At 36.9% G+C, this 15,341-nt stretch overlaps 1 protein-coding gene across 2 annotated transcripts in view; it reads left to right on the top strand.

Annotated features, from left to right (window-relative positions):
- Positions 1-14,806, top strand: part of man2a1 (mannosidase, alpha, class 2A, member 1) — a 114,087-nt gene extending 99,281 nt beyond the window's left edge. Inside the window, exons 19-22 of one of the 2 annotated variants that reach the window (XM_035390370.1) lie at positions 1,225-1,358; positions 5,152-5,343; positions 8,873-8,986; positions 10,869-14,806. In XM_035390370.1, the coding sequence (XP_035246261.1) occupies positions 1,225-1,358; positions 5,152-5,343; positions 8,873-8,986; positions 10,869-11,021 (593 nt within the window). In that variant the 3' untranslated portion in view covers positions 11,022-14,806. The remainder of the gene's footprint in view (positions 1-1,224; positions 1,359-5,151; positions 5,344-8,872; positions 8,987-10,868) is intronic. The other variant, XM_035390371.1, reaches the window with a different exon arrangement.
- The last annotated feature ends 535 nt before the right edge of the window (positions 14,807-15,341 follow it).

Below are 15,341 nucleotides of genomic sequence, written 5' to 3'. Positions count from 1 at the left end.
ATGTGTTTAACTCTATGGTATTTTAGCTTCCAAAAAAATAGGTCAGTGATCCCATCTACACAAATTATTTTGTTATACATCTTCGCCTGTTCCTTCTGGAAGCACCTAAAGATGACTGCATATTTACATTAAAAAAATTATTTGACAACATTCAGCCCATTTTTTCTTCTTATCCACCATAATTAAATGGGTTGAACAATTAAAACACCTGTTTAAAAAGACATTAAAATGTACTTAATGCAATTATTAAATTATATTTCACCATTGTAATGCAGGCAGTATGATCATTATAAGGGAAGCTGTCTTGCGTTCATATTGTAGAAGCACCCTTTGAGTATTTAAGGTTAATATGAGAAAATGTGGACCCATCAACATTTCTAGCGATACGTACATATCCAAGTTGCAGGAAACAAAACAGCCATTAGGAAAGTTAAGTTGGAAACCATGATGTGATATCAGAACAGTTGCAATTAATCATCACAATTAAGGAATTCTGGGCGTGTTGCAAGTCTAAAAGTTAATATTTGTAAACGAAACCTTTTACAATATTAACTTTTAGACTTGCAACACACTCGGAGTTCATTAATTGTTGCGTTTTCAAGTCTAAAAGTTATTATTGTAGGCCAGGCACTCCTGAGAAGATTCACCACTGTCCCAAGTGTTCTCCATTTGGAGATAATGGCTCTATGTGGCTCACAGAGCCTTAGAAATGATTTTGTAACCCTTTCCAGACTGATAGATTTCAACAACATTGTTTTTCTAATCTCTTCTGGAATTTCTTTTGATTGTGGCATAGTGTGCTTGTAGAAACTTTGTAGTGACTAATTCATTCTGGTGGTATGGTTCAGTATGAGTGAGGTTCAGTTCAACAGGGCTGGCTGCAATCAAGGCTGGCTGTGTTCAATCAACTGAACCTAATTGTCTATTAAATTTTCAAGAAATTACTTTTTCACTTGATTGATATGGGTGTTTGATAACTCATTAAATATTGGGTAGCTTGACATAGGCCATGTGTCCACAAAACAATTTTAAGTCATGTTCATAATTAAACTAATGAACCCATCTACATTAATGGTGAGTAACAAAACATTTAAATTATACCTTTATGGTGAGGTCACCCTTTGAAAATCCTAAGATCTAGTAACAGTATTGGGTTTCAGCAGTGCCCTGTATTATCTGGCAAAGCTCCAGTAATGAGTGCACCTCTCTCACCTCTCCCCACAGGGCAGGTGGAGGTCATCATGGATCGGCGACTGATGCAAGATGACAATCGAGGACTGGGCCAGGGCGTCCAAGACAACAAGATCACAGCAAACTTATTCCGTCTCCTCCTGGAAAAGCGAAACCAGCTGGACGAGGTAGCGCTTACAGTACCCTAAGCCAGCTGACATGGGAGCTAAAGGAGGAACTGTAGCCACAAACCGTACCACAAATTAAACCACAGATTGTCATTGACACGTCACAGTCAATATAGAATTTCCACACACATTCGAAATGAACACAAAGTCATTCCTCACCTAAGGACAGAAAATGAAATGATTGAAGTTTAATGACACAGGCCTGCATTCAGTCAGAATTTGTCTTTGTTACAAATGTCTGTTACAAATGTTTGCCAAATTAATTTTGGTCACAGAACTCACAAAAAGGTATTTGAGCAGGAAAAAAAAATCACTATGCATTTCACTACAAGTCAAAGTTAAGGAAAATTTTTTATGTAGTCCAGGCCACAAAGTTTATTATTTTCTAGTTTTATAAAATGTTTTAAAGCCGTAAATCCAGTTTCAATTCATATTTAAAATAACAGTCCAGGTTTTATGTAGGTTTCTCTTGATATTTTTTAAAAATGTATTTTATTTATCCTTTATTTTGCCAGGAAACCCCATTGAGATCAGCATCTCTTTTTCAAGGGGGACCTGACATACACACAGTAAAAATCATAATGACAAGACATGGAAGACAATGTCACCATGACAAGTCACCATTTCAAAGTCACTTTGAAGGGTTAAGTTATTTTGCAAATGTGGTAAATGGAATGATTTGTTGATCAAAAGCAAAAAGAATGTATGACATAGAACCTGAAATGAATCTAAAAGCATTTGCATTATCTGTATTTTATATATTAAGCACTTTCATTATTCAGTGGACATGCTAATCTTGGCTGACTTAGAAGGCATGGATTTTTAAAGATGTGTGATGCATTTACATAGACAGGCATTTATGAAAGCCATTAGGTTAAGCACCATGCTGTAGAATGATAGTTCTCACAGCATTCAACCCTTCCCAACTCCTGGTAACAAGTAAGAGGAATGAGATCATATGAAATATGCTTTGATTTATCTTCAGAGATCACATTTCTATGGTTATTTGAGTTTAGGTGCATGCACACAACATAAAAAAAAACTTTAATGGTGGTATAAAAAGTAAGAATGCAAAACGCATCATTCACTCAGCAGTGAGTCAAAAAGGCAATGCAAAACCAGCTGTGTACATTAGTATTACATTTTTCCCTACGTTTACTGGTGTAGGCAGAATACACACCCAGACATAACATTATTCACTGGGATAGCCAGATTACATAACTGGAGAAAATTAAATGTATAGTGATATAGAGTACTTCTAGAGGTCATTCCCACTTGGTAAAGAATTTATATGGTATGGACTTTTTTATTTTTTACTTTAAATGACTTAAACTTAAAAAAAATGTAAATGTCTGTAAACATAAGGGGCTGTGTCTATTATAAAATTTGATATATGTAGCCCAGAGAAGACAACTGTTACCCTATAACAGTAAAGCCAAAAACATGCTTTATCAATTTCTAGTGGATATGTAAGAAAGGCTTTCCACATTGAGGTTAACCGTCAGATCACTGTGCAGCAGTTATATAGTTGTTTCACACACAGTTTTTCAATTAAACCTTTGCCGAGTTCTCATGTGCTGCAGAGTTTAACATATCCACTTTAAACTTGCCCTGTAATTCCTAAGACATTATTGATTTTAAAACTGAAAGCAAGACAATTAGCAGTAGAATTAACAATATCCAGGAGAAAACGCTTGATAACATGGTATGAAGAAGTCAGATAGGAGGTTTAGTGCTGATTATATTAAATGTATCCTGATTACTTTGGAACCCAACTAAAACCAAGGCCATTAAATTGCCTTAGCTAAACAAGTTTTGTGATTGCCAGTCGGTGAAAATTGGAATTTGAAGATTTATTTTTCATTAAGGTTTATTGATGGACTTTAGTTCCATAGATTTTATTGGCAATTGTTTTTCCCCAGGTAATTCATTACTTTCATTGAGAGCTCTGTTGTCTGGTTTAGGAATGATTGGTTTTAAAGTGATCTGAGCAATTCCTATGTGAGTAATTAATGTGCTCAATCCAAGTTCTCATAGCTTTGTTCTCATACTGAAAAATACCACATCCACATCTCTGACAAAAATCATTCCATTATCCTCATGTTGTTTAATTTTTTAACATTTTATTTTGTGAACAATCATCCAAATAATAAGTTGTCCTTGTTCAGGCAGAAAACATTCAATTTTGAATCTAAATTGTGCAAAGAACTATTATAATGCCTTAATTGTTAAAAGGTAAACTTCACTGGATGTAACATTGGAAAACCTTTAATTACAGGAAACAATGAGGATTCCTCTGATTATTCATGCACATTATGGGTGTTTTCCCCATTGTTCCCAGCTCACAAAAGAAAATTCCCTACAAAGCAGCATCACAAGAAGTAAAAATGCCATAAATAGAAATTCCTGCTGTTCAATTTCATATCCATTCATCCAATATTGAATGATGATAAAAATGTGTTTTTATTTATTTACTTGCGCACAAAAACTTGTCTGCCCTTGCTTATACAACTAATTAGCGAGGTAGCAGATTTAAAACTGCCAAACATCTTTGCTAACCCTAGCCAAACATGCCAGGAACTAATTAGGGAAGTATGAGGCATCCATTCCAGAATGCAACCACAGTGTGAATGGCACAAATTTACACATACCAAAACTGTATAGCACATGACCAGACCCAATCCCAGATTTCTATTCCCACCGTCCTAATCATGAATGATGGAGAAACAGGTAATGATAGCAATTTAGCAAAGCAACACTGGATAATACAGTATTATTAGTGGCTGTCTTATGTTTGAAATGAAGAGCTTAATCCAACTGCTCTAGCATCACTTTGAAGTTGTTTAGCACAGGTATATATTTCACTGAACATTATAAAGAACATTGGGGACTGAGAGGTTATCTGACCATTATCCCCCTCATACGCCAGTGCCAGTGTGCCATCTGCTAAGTTATGGATTGGTGGGTCATACCCCATGGACTTAGATACAATTGCACACAGCAACACAATAATGCACTGAATTTTGTTCGTTATGCTTTTTATTCTTCTTCTTCTTCCTCTTCATGTGTTTTCTATAATTTCACATGAAATCCCTGCATTCTTTGTTTTGTGGCTTTGATGGCTAGCATGACTACTCGGCAAGTTGTAATCTCCAGATTTCAGTTTAATTTTCTTAAACTACAAATAGGTTGGTGCAGCCTTCCATAAATCCAAATCTAGCTAGTTTCCAGGAAGTTGATTCAAATTAAATATTGAAGCGTGGCTATGTGGCCAGTGACATCATTAACCTTCATTAGGTTACATTAACTGGATGGCTACTTAGCTGGATTTAAAATGATATAATAACTGTATATATTTATAACTAGCTGTCTACTTACTGCTAGTCGTTTCCCCTCCCTGCCCACAATGGTTAGCAAAATAGCCTAATACATTTCTGCATGTAAGAAGGGTGGCTTCCTATATCAGTCTAAAAGGACAGTGATATCAATTCCCACAAAATGGAATGCAAACAAAACATCATTACATGGATAAAAATCACTAGTTACAAGATTGCATTCTCTGGCAAGATGATGAAATGCAGGGTCAAGTTACAAGTTTTGTTGTATCTTGGCATCATATTCATATCAGTAATTTGATGCACAGAAACAATTTTAGGAGTTTCTACAGATGCATTGAGTATCAATTTTTGTGTTGAAACCTTTTTTTTTTGTTGATAAAATGTGATTATTGGTCTATTTTTTGTAGAACAAGATGGGTTGCCTTTAACATTCATTTATTCTCCTTATGTGCCAGAGAGAAAAGGCCCAGCCTGTGAGCTACCCCTCCTTGTTGAGCCACATCTCCTCCATGTACCTGAACCACCCTCTCATTCCTATGGCTGTCAGCCTGGATTTTGAGTCCATCTCCCTGTCACCCTTCAGCCCGCTTGCATCATCCTTGCCCTGCGATGTTCACCTGGTCAACCTGCGCACCATCCAGTCCATGGTAAGGCCAAGTACTCTCTGCATCATCAGCTTGCTGTGGTGCTGTGCTCTGTCAGGTCCACAGCTCTGTGGGAATTCAGAGCCCTGTATATTTCCAAAGATAAAGATCTGACCCTTTCCAGTGTAACAAAGTTTTTAAAAAAAGATTAACATATATAACTTAGGTATAATGCCCCCAGGTTAGCAGTGGAATCTGGAAACAGTGGAATCTGCCAACCTTTTGTGAGAATATTTCCTTGCAGAATTCCTGATCAGATGATTCTTCAGAATTGTAACAAGTGCTCTGCTTATCAAGTCACTCTCGTTTACATCGATATCAGTTCAGTAAACACTGTATTTATCAATTTTAGAAATGTTTATATCAGGTCATGTCGCGGTTTCAGTAGTTGCAGACCGTGAGCGTGAGAGAGAGGTGTATGTGAGAGGAGCAGCGTTCTTCACCTCACTCTGACCTCCGCTCTGTGCCTCTGACGTCATCGTCACTTGGCTCATTTCCACCCGGATTGATGCATCGTCCTCTCACACTAAAGGATTCCCTAATTACTTTTGGGGTGGGGGTGGTGAATGTGCCTGCCATTTTGCTGAATTATTAATTAAAAGGGTCCACCAAAGATGCCAAGCGTAGCTGCAGTGGTCTGTTCCGCAGGGGGCCTGCAGATGAGAAACGGTTATAGAACTAAACCCCAGAAGAGGTATTTGCATGACAGAGACAAATGTTTAAGAGGAGCAGTTTTTATCCATGGACATTTGTTTTCAAGGGCCTGCAATGAGAGAGAAGGCCAAAAGCCTTCATAAAACGTACAGTCGATTTCTGCCATTACCACAGTACCAGATTTACAAGTCAGTAATATATACTGTATTTTTTCAATCTTCACCCCACAACTGTTGAGTTTTAATAGTACAGTTGGAGTAAGTATAAAGTCTAAAGAATGCATATTAATTTCTCAGTAGCATATTATTATTATTTGTCATGTTTTATGAGTCATTAGCAATGATATTCTAATCTGGCGCCCACAGCTGATAAGTTGCCAGTCTAGTTATCATTTTTGTCAAAAAAGGTGAGCATTCAGATTGAAAAGGAACATTCATGATGCTGGGTTCCCAGTATGAACTGAGTCAGGTGTGCGATTCCCTTCCTATAAAGCTTTTAAAGTCACATTTACGTCATTGCGTCTGGCTGAGCAGCTGAAAGTAGTTTGATTTGAAGCAGTGTGAATCAGAGGTTGATTAAACTGTCTTTTTGCGAATGGAAGAACTGTATTACAAGCCGTCCACCTTTATATGTCTTTCGGGGAAAGGATGCGCATTCACCTGATTAATATAATCACCTGATTGATACGAGTAATTGTGCCAGACATGGCTATCGACATTCCCAGAACAGCAAGTGAAGATGCAAGTGCAAGTTCAAGATAACTATGTGTACCGAGAACCAGTAAAAATTCTAAATGCATTCAGCTATTAATTAGGTGCTTTTTTATTTTTTTATTTAAAATTATTTTTTAATTAGGTGCTTTTCATGTTTAGAGGGATTATTAAGCCTCTTAAGGCACATTATGTCAGCAATTGCTATGCATGCCATGATTAATAAAAGTCCCACTGTGCTTACTGTGCTGTATTGCAAACAATTTCTTAAAAAGAGGTAACTAAATTTTTTAACTGGTCAAATTAAAGACTTAGGTGAATTAATAGGCTTCTAATTAGATTTATGAACCCACATCTACAAGTTATTGCATAATTTTTCCCTTCAACTTATTTTAAAGGTTTGGCTTGTTATTTTGTTTGTCTTTGAATTCTTGATTATCTACCAAATGGTTAGTTTTAGTGGCCGGGTGTCAACATTTTCACCAATTCGGAGCCTGTTGATTCATCTCAGTCTTTAGTTTGATTAGATAAAAAGCAGTTTTTTTTACCTCTGTTTATGTGATAGTTTGCAGTATAGCACTATGTGAATATGAGAATTTTATTCTTCATGGCATGCATAGCAGTTTTTGACATGATGGGGCTTCAGAGGGTAAATAAACCCTCTAAATGTGAAAAGCACCTAATGAAGAAAGTCAACAGCTTGCTAGAATTTTTCTAAGGATGCTAGGGATTGCAATTGTGGTTGGGACAAAAACCAGTATACACAGTGTCCCCAGGACCAAGGTTGAGAACCACTGATCTAGACGACTGAAGTACTACAGTGATGGAAATGAAAGTCTCAGTCAGTCGTTTTCTCTTGTTGTTAGGTGCAAGGAACAGCAAGCAAGCAGGTATAGGTTCTCAGGATAGTAGTACAGTGCAGTACTGTAGTCATTGTTGTCCTGGTGGTTTTATTTTGGTGTTTTCATTAGAAACACTGTTTGAGTAGGTGGGCACTGTGCAGACGATATTTTTAATTGTAGCATTTTTGTGACAAAATATTACAGAAAAAATAAGCTAATTCTAATAACTCAAATATTTCTTCAACAATTTGAAGAAAATGTGCTTTGTGATTATATGACTAAATGTATTGTGATGGTTTTAGTACAGAGGGATCCTTGTTTTGTCCCATTTTTGGTGATAATATTTCTGATCTGATAATGAAATGTTTTAGATAGGGAAGGTTTGATCTGTTACACTTTTGTTGTGTGTCTTTATCTGGTCATTGCAGGCTGAATTTACTACATTCCAGGCAGAGAGATTAAAGAGAGGAAATACAGTGTATCTTACAGTGTATCTTTACCATTCCATACTTTGGCCCAGCATGCATCTAAATTATTCTTTTCAAAAAGTTTTAACTTTGTTGTGACACATGCTATAGGACATTAATTTGTTCTCTGTTGAATAAAGGAATTGATTTCATGCATGGCTGAGGGCAAATTTAAGAGGGTTTTGGCATCTCTCCAGAATGTGCACCCTTTTTAGATATTGCTCTGAAATAGAATTTATTTAAAGACATTTCTGCATTCACAACCAGCAACTATAAATATTTGAAACTTGCACCAGTTTGTATCAAGCATAGTGAATCCATCTGGTGTTCTTTGTTATCGCTATTAGCTAAATCTGAATAGCCGATCCCTCAACAATAGAAGCTATTAGCAGCAGAGAGCTCCGCTTGGGTATGGAGATAATAGTCCATTCCATTCCTCCAATGGAGCTGTTAAACAGCAAGGCTGTTTTTCCACCATTTTCACATTACGCCATTGTTGTGCATTGTGACCCAGTCTGCACTGTCATTTCCTCTCCTCGACATTAAAAACAGGATGGATATTGAAAATGTGGGAGTCTGGGTGGGGTGGGGTGGGGTGGGGTGGGGTGGGGTGGGGTGGGGGGGGGTGGGGGGTGGCTGTAGGGATAGATGTTGCTTATTGGTTTTACCTCATTGAACTGGAGTAACCTTTTCCTCCTCAATGATTTTCCTCCCTGCCTATCTTGGCTCATGTGGAAAATGGTCCCAAGTGCAGCTGAGTGGTGAAAGAGTGGGTCTCATAAGCGCTCCAGTGTTTGCAGTGGGAGGAAACAGTGGCGCGTTTTTACGTCTGCTGAGCCATTTCGCTCTTTACCTCTAGAAGGAGGGGGCTGGCCCGTCCAATGAAGCGGCTTTGATTCTGCACAGAAGAGGGTTTGACTGTGAGTTCTCCAACAGGAACACTGGGCTACTGTGCATGACCAATCGGGGCAAGGTAAGGCGAAACACTCTCCGCACACATTCGACAGCAACAAAGCCGTTAGAGCCTCTACTTATCGTTGTTTCTGTAGTAAGAAAATGCATACCCCAATTCCTTTGTGTTGCTTGGGTTTTTGATATATAATTATATATTATGTTATATAATTATACTTTCAGCATTTTGCTGAATTGATACTTTACGGCTTTTTACCCGTTCTCAAACTGATTGTTCAAATAAAGACAGTTATTATTATGCTGCATCTTATTAGGCCTATGCATTTTGTTGTTTTCTTACTACTTATAAGTAAAATTATTATATTACCTCTAATCAAGGAACCGTAACAGCAACAATGGACCAAACGTTTTACAGAGAGGAACGTGTAGGCATTCATGGTTCCTATATCACATGTGCCCCATTTCGATAAAAAAAAACAGGAACAAGTAATGCATTGCAATATGAACATGATTTTATTCTATGAATACATATATATATATTTTTTTTTTTAACTAAAACTCTTCTTGGCTCAAGTACTCTAGCACTACCAGGTGTTATCAGACAGATATAATTTATCAGCCACTCAAGAATATTACTAGATTTTCACATTCAGTAAAACTGAGTAAACTATACAGTTGTACCCATGTAGTGCTTTGTATGCGTTCCAGTGGAATAGAGTTTCTTGGCAAATTAGTCCATAGTCTGGTCACTTCAGCATCGATTTATTGGGAATGTGGCTGTTTTCTTATCTTCTTATGCCAAAGTAGGGATACAAAATTGATAAACACGTTTTTATATAATGTCAGCAATAAAACGCACAATAAGGCTACAAGGCATAATAAAATGATGTAAACCAAAAGATTAACAATAAGGCAGCAAAATTTCCTTATTGTGAATGTCCTGTGTTTTTTTTTTAATGCTCAGAGGCATCCATGCACACATGTGCATGTAATACATCAGTTATAGAAATATAAAAATCACAAGAGGTTTGCTATGCGTTGTTTTGTGTTTTTTGTCATACTAAATGTAATGCTCAGTGTGGTCTAATTAGAATGGAAGCCAAACGTGTGAGTAGTTGGTGCATTCCAGTAATTTGTTGATTTTTTCTGTTCATATTCAACTGACAGTTTTCCATCTTGAGGGTCTCATTTTACTCGGAGGTAATGACTCCATGGCATATTGATTAAGTTCACCTGGAGATAGGATAGATTTTACCCAATTTTTCTTGACACATGGCTGATAGAACCAGCACTTTGGGAGAAGAATCAAATATATTGGCTGTTTTATGGTTATTATTTTGTCCGTCACCGGCGCACCTTCAGCATTTAATGTGTTGTTTCTTGACGTGTAACTGTAGGTATGAAAGTAAAATATCAAGAGCCATTTCCGCAGCTACGACACTTTTCCTGTTGTGTTCACATATTTCCCATTCCCTTCCACTAGAATGCCAAGCTGTAACAGTATATACCACTTATTTGTCTGTGAATCAAATTTAAAGTGATGCCCCACCTTATGCCTCTGTCCTTCCATTACAATGCACTGTGAGGCTAGAATGCCCTGACTAACATTCTGTTTGTTTGCTAGCTTGCCATCTACTATATATAATTGATGTCAAATGAATATAATAAAATTACATTGAGGATAGTATAAATAAGCTTTGCATACAATCAGTGAAGTAACATATTTATATATACGGGTTTATGTGAAAGTGAAATATTTTGAAAGAATGACTGACAACAGGATGTTTCACAAATACATCTGGCATTATGCATGGAGAAAGATAGGTGAAAACATTCTGGACATTTTTGCAGGATTCAAGAGTATGACATTACAGTAAATGAAAAGTTTTTTTTGTAAAACCACAGTGTGATGATAATGTGTGTTTCTTTTTGTGTCTGGAAAGATTCTCGTGGACAAGTTGTTCAGTGAACTGACGGTGGGGAGTATCACACCTGTATCATTGTCCCTGATGCACACATCTGACAGAGGGAGAGGCCAAAGGGAAATCCAGCTGAAGCCGATGGAGATCAGCACATACCGTGTACAGCTGAGATGAGCCTGACCCTGAATCGGATTGAGAGACACGCATAGACCATGCTCCTCTTCTGTGTCCAACACAGCCATTGGAGTGATGCAAGAGCCACTAGGCTATATCTTTCAGTTACTGAAGATCAAAACTGATGGGAATTCTAGATTTAAAGAAATAGAATTTAAAAAAGGCTCTCTAAGAAACACAGTCGAGTGCAATAAAGAATTATTTAAACGTTTGCCCAGCAGCATGGTCTCAGGTCTCGTATTTTTGCGAACATTTATGCCGCATTTTAACAGGAAATTCACTGTGCTGGAAACTATTGACTCTATTTGGGTGTTCGATTTGGATTTTAACTTGTTTTTGTCTTGGAATGAATGATTATCTACTGTTGATCCCAAAAGGATGGGCGTATTGTTCCTTGTCTTGAATTTAATGAAGGTGAATTGGAATTCCATGTGTTCTACATAATCTATGTGGTCAGACACACACAGCTCAATCTGTGTTCAATGCATTGTCAATGCCATATTCAATCAGTCTTGAATGTGTCTTAATGTGCAGAAAAAGGAACTTTTTTTCTCAAAACATCCAACCTTCTCAGAAGCAGTTTATTCCAAGCTGGATATGTTTTTATTGTTCCAAAGTTTAACCTTGTGGAAATTTGAAATGTGCCTTATTTCTCAATTTCATAACAAAACGTTTTCTTAATGAGTCTTTCTATCTGGTCTTTGTATCTTGGTGCGCTCTTGTTTTGGTGGAGTTCAGTGTCCCATACATTATGCTGTCAGTGCAAATGAGTGCAGCTATTAACCTGTGATCACAATCATCAGTATGGGTCCACTTTCTTGGCCTTTGTTAGTGTGAAAATATTTCTGTTTAATGCTTTACATAACTTGTTGAATCAGGTTTAATTCTTTGTTTACCATGGGATGAAAAATCTTCAAAATGTTACCTGTGTTAAACCAGCTACTATTTAAAAAAAAAAAAATTATTTTATTGACAAATAAGCTTTTACACTTAGTCTTAAGTATGGTGAAAGGGGGTGAACAGTGTTTGGAAATGTATATAAATATTCAATTTTGACCTTTATCTCAGCCAAACAGAAAGATTTTACATATTACATATATGTGGAATACAAGCTGAGCCATTTTAATGCTGAGTACTTCAAGCACATGGTCAAGTCACTTGCATTAATGTAGCAGCCTAAATTTAACCTACAGTGTTAGTCTGTGAAACATCCTTGGATTAGACTAGAATTGGACTCCAGGATTAGAATTGCCTACCCCTGGTGTAACTCATAAATTACAGATGCTTACATTGAACTGAGCTACAACATAAAATGTCACTACCTTTCTTAAACTAAAATGTCTTGAAAGGTGAGAGGAAATTGTATAAAATTACCAACAGCAAAAAAAGTGACCAGCCAAATCAACTTGTTTTGAGATTTTTAGATAATACTAATAATCTTCAGCAAACAAAGGATACAGTGTTGTCATTCTTCGGTTCCCTATGAAGTTTTTTTTTTTTTTTTTTTTTTTAAATTCTTACTATATTTTTTTATACTGTTAGCTGTGCCATTAAATAATTTATCCGTCCTTCTGGACCCTGAACCATAACTTTGCTTAGTGAATTCACTGGGATGCAGTGGCGGGAAAGGTTTTGTTTTTATCATTACATATGCCAAAAACTGCACTGAAAATCAAACTATGCCATAGTGTGTTCTGCCTTACCTGTAACAGATGCATTATATGAGTATCTCCTCTGCAACACCTGTGGCAAGGCAAAGACCTGCAAAAAGTCTGTCTTGGAGCCATGCAATTTGCTTGGAAGGCTTTAGCATTTTTCAGCGTTACAAATAACAGATGCCAAAGGTCACCTAGCCTGTCAAATCTGAACAGATTTGATCTGTCTCTGTAGCTTGGCTTGTGAAGTCCACTTTGGCAGCAGGGGAAATGCCTTTGTGTGTGCAGTCCATTTGCTCCAGTCAAGAATTATGAAAATGAAATGTAAAAAAAAAATAAACGCTTTTAGTTACTTCGCTCTTGAAGAGCATTGGAGTTTTGTGTAAATTGATGTGATCATAATGTTTATCCTTAATGTAGGAGGGTCAAAGCCTCAAGTAAAGGCCCCTCCTTACAAGTGATCCACAAAAAACAGGAAACAGTTGAAGAACCACTGCCTTAATTCATTATTGTGGAAGAGCAATTACATTTTTTAAGCTTTCTCCTATTTTGTTTATTGTCACCTTTTCCAAGTTATCGGAGACAACCTATCTTGCTTTGCATCGTGATTTTTGTTTAAGGTCTTCAAAGGACTATTTTTTTAAACAGTTCTTCCTTCATCCATAGATAAGTTGATGAGATAAATTAATTTAGATAAGCCCTGTCAATGCAGTGCAGTACTGTTAAAGATATAGGGCTATATTTTAACGATCTAAGTGCACAGTCTAAAGCGCATGGCGCAAGTGCATTTAGGGCCGCTTTTGCTACTTTAACAGCAGATAATCTGAGCTAAAGGAAGGTGCATGGTTCAAAGGGGTTGCACTTAGTCTCTTAATTAATCATAGGTTTGTTTTGGGCGTAACATGAAATCAACCAATCAGATTGTCATCTCCCATTCCCTTTAAAAGCCAGCGGCGCTTGCACCTTGGCGGATTGCTATTATAATGGCGGATTTGCCAAGTAGTAGGAAAGAACGCTTCTCTGCAGAGAAAACGGATCTGCTCGGGCGCGTAAAACACTGCGCCATTGACTTAAGACCAGGTTTTTGTTGGTCAATCGCGCAATCGCTTTCCGCTGCCTCAAGATAGCAGTGCGCCAACAATGTGCCTGACCACACCTCATGCCCATGGGCGCTCAGATGGACACAAGTACATTTGCTATTTAAACAACGTGTGCGCTGGACGGGAAAATGACAACTGCGTCAGTCTGAAACTAGCAAAGACACCTGCGTTGCGCTTGGCGCCGCTTTGCGCCGGGTGTAAGATAGAGCCCATATTGTTATTTGTCTGTAATTAAATAGAATGAGCGTGAAAACAGGGGTCATTTTTCATTGTTGCTTCCTATGGTAGTGGAGGACACTTGAAATCCTGTCTGAGACCAGCTGTATCTTGAAGAGTCTCCAGCTGTCATAAGGTTTTGCCAAATCCCATCTGTTGCTGTTGCTGCTACTACATGATTTTATTGTGGGGATTGATGGAGGTCCAATGCCAGTTGATTTTATTTATTTTTTTAATGTTAATTTTAAGTTTATAATGAAATGAGTTGAATCTATGGGATGATAGTGCAACTGCAAGACTTCAAAAATGTAATAACAATATGTAAGGACATTGCTTAGGCAATGCTGTGTTCTGTTTTTTATTTTATTTTGTAAATGCATGGAAAGTGGTTTTACTGTAAGTGCTGCGGGATGTTCGAAAGTGATGTTGAATGTTGAAATTTAGCTTTCTAGCAATAGTCTCCTCTCATTAAGGTAATAAATTACTTTTTAGGGGAAGGGTTATCACTTTCTCTACAGTTATGATCATGGTAGGACCTGGTTTATAATGATTGTAGTGGATTGGCATAATCATAAAAAACCTGAAACTCCCACACTGTTCCCAGTCGGAAGTATTTCTTGTGATCTTGCCTTTTGAAATCTGTAAGTATTATTATTATTTTTTTATTTTTTTTTGTGGGTGGGGATGTAGTTGTGTGTAATGTTGATATCACTTTTTACAGATTGCTGCTCATTCAGGATTTGATTTTTTCTAGAATTTTCTATCTTTGATTAAAATGTAATATAATTGAGAAATAATAAAAGGAAATATTACAGTTCTGTTGTCCTCATTATATGTCAACAAATGTAAATAAGATCCTGAAAATCATTTTATATTTCCGTTGAAAAAATTTTTTTTTCCTTTGATACTGCTGGATATAGACATTTTTTTATTTTATTTTTGTAATCCATCTCACTTCTCCAGTACTTCTTTTCTTTTTAAATAAATACAATTCCAAGTGGCATACATATACAGCAGATATAATATTGTAAGATTATCCACTCAAGTCTCAAACACTAGCACATCAACTACGCCTGCCACCCAGTTTTTGGTCAACGTATCATAAGGACAATGCAGGTTATATGCATAGGCGACAACTCGTTGCCACTGATCAGCATAGTACTCAATTATAGAATGGCAATTGCCATTCCTGTAAATAAACATCTTTTTTTTAATGAAGTTTCAGAGTCCTTCCTTTTTTTGTTTTACAATATAATTCAGTTGAGAATTATTCAGTGAGTACTTGATATGTTGATATGTGACTCAATTTATTTTTTCTTCCTCTTCCTCCAACAGCCTTAGTTCCAGAG

The sequence above is a fragment of the Anguilla anguilla genome, chromosome 14, assembly GCF_013347855.1.
Source record: "Anguilla anguilla isolate fAngAng1 chromosome 14, fAngAng1.pri, whole genome shotgun sequence".
Taxonomy (NCBI): Eukaryota; Metazoa; Chordata; class Actinopteri; order Anguilliformes; family Anguillidae; genus Anguilla; species Anguilla anguilla.
Note: the sequence above shows the minus strand (reverse complement) of the source record. Positions and strands in the feature narration are given on the sequence as shown.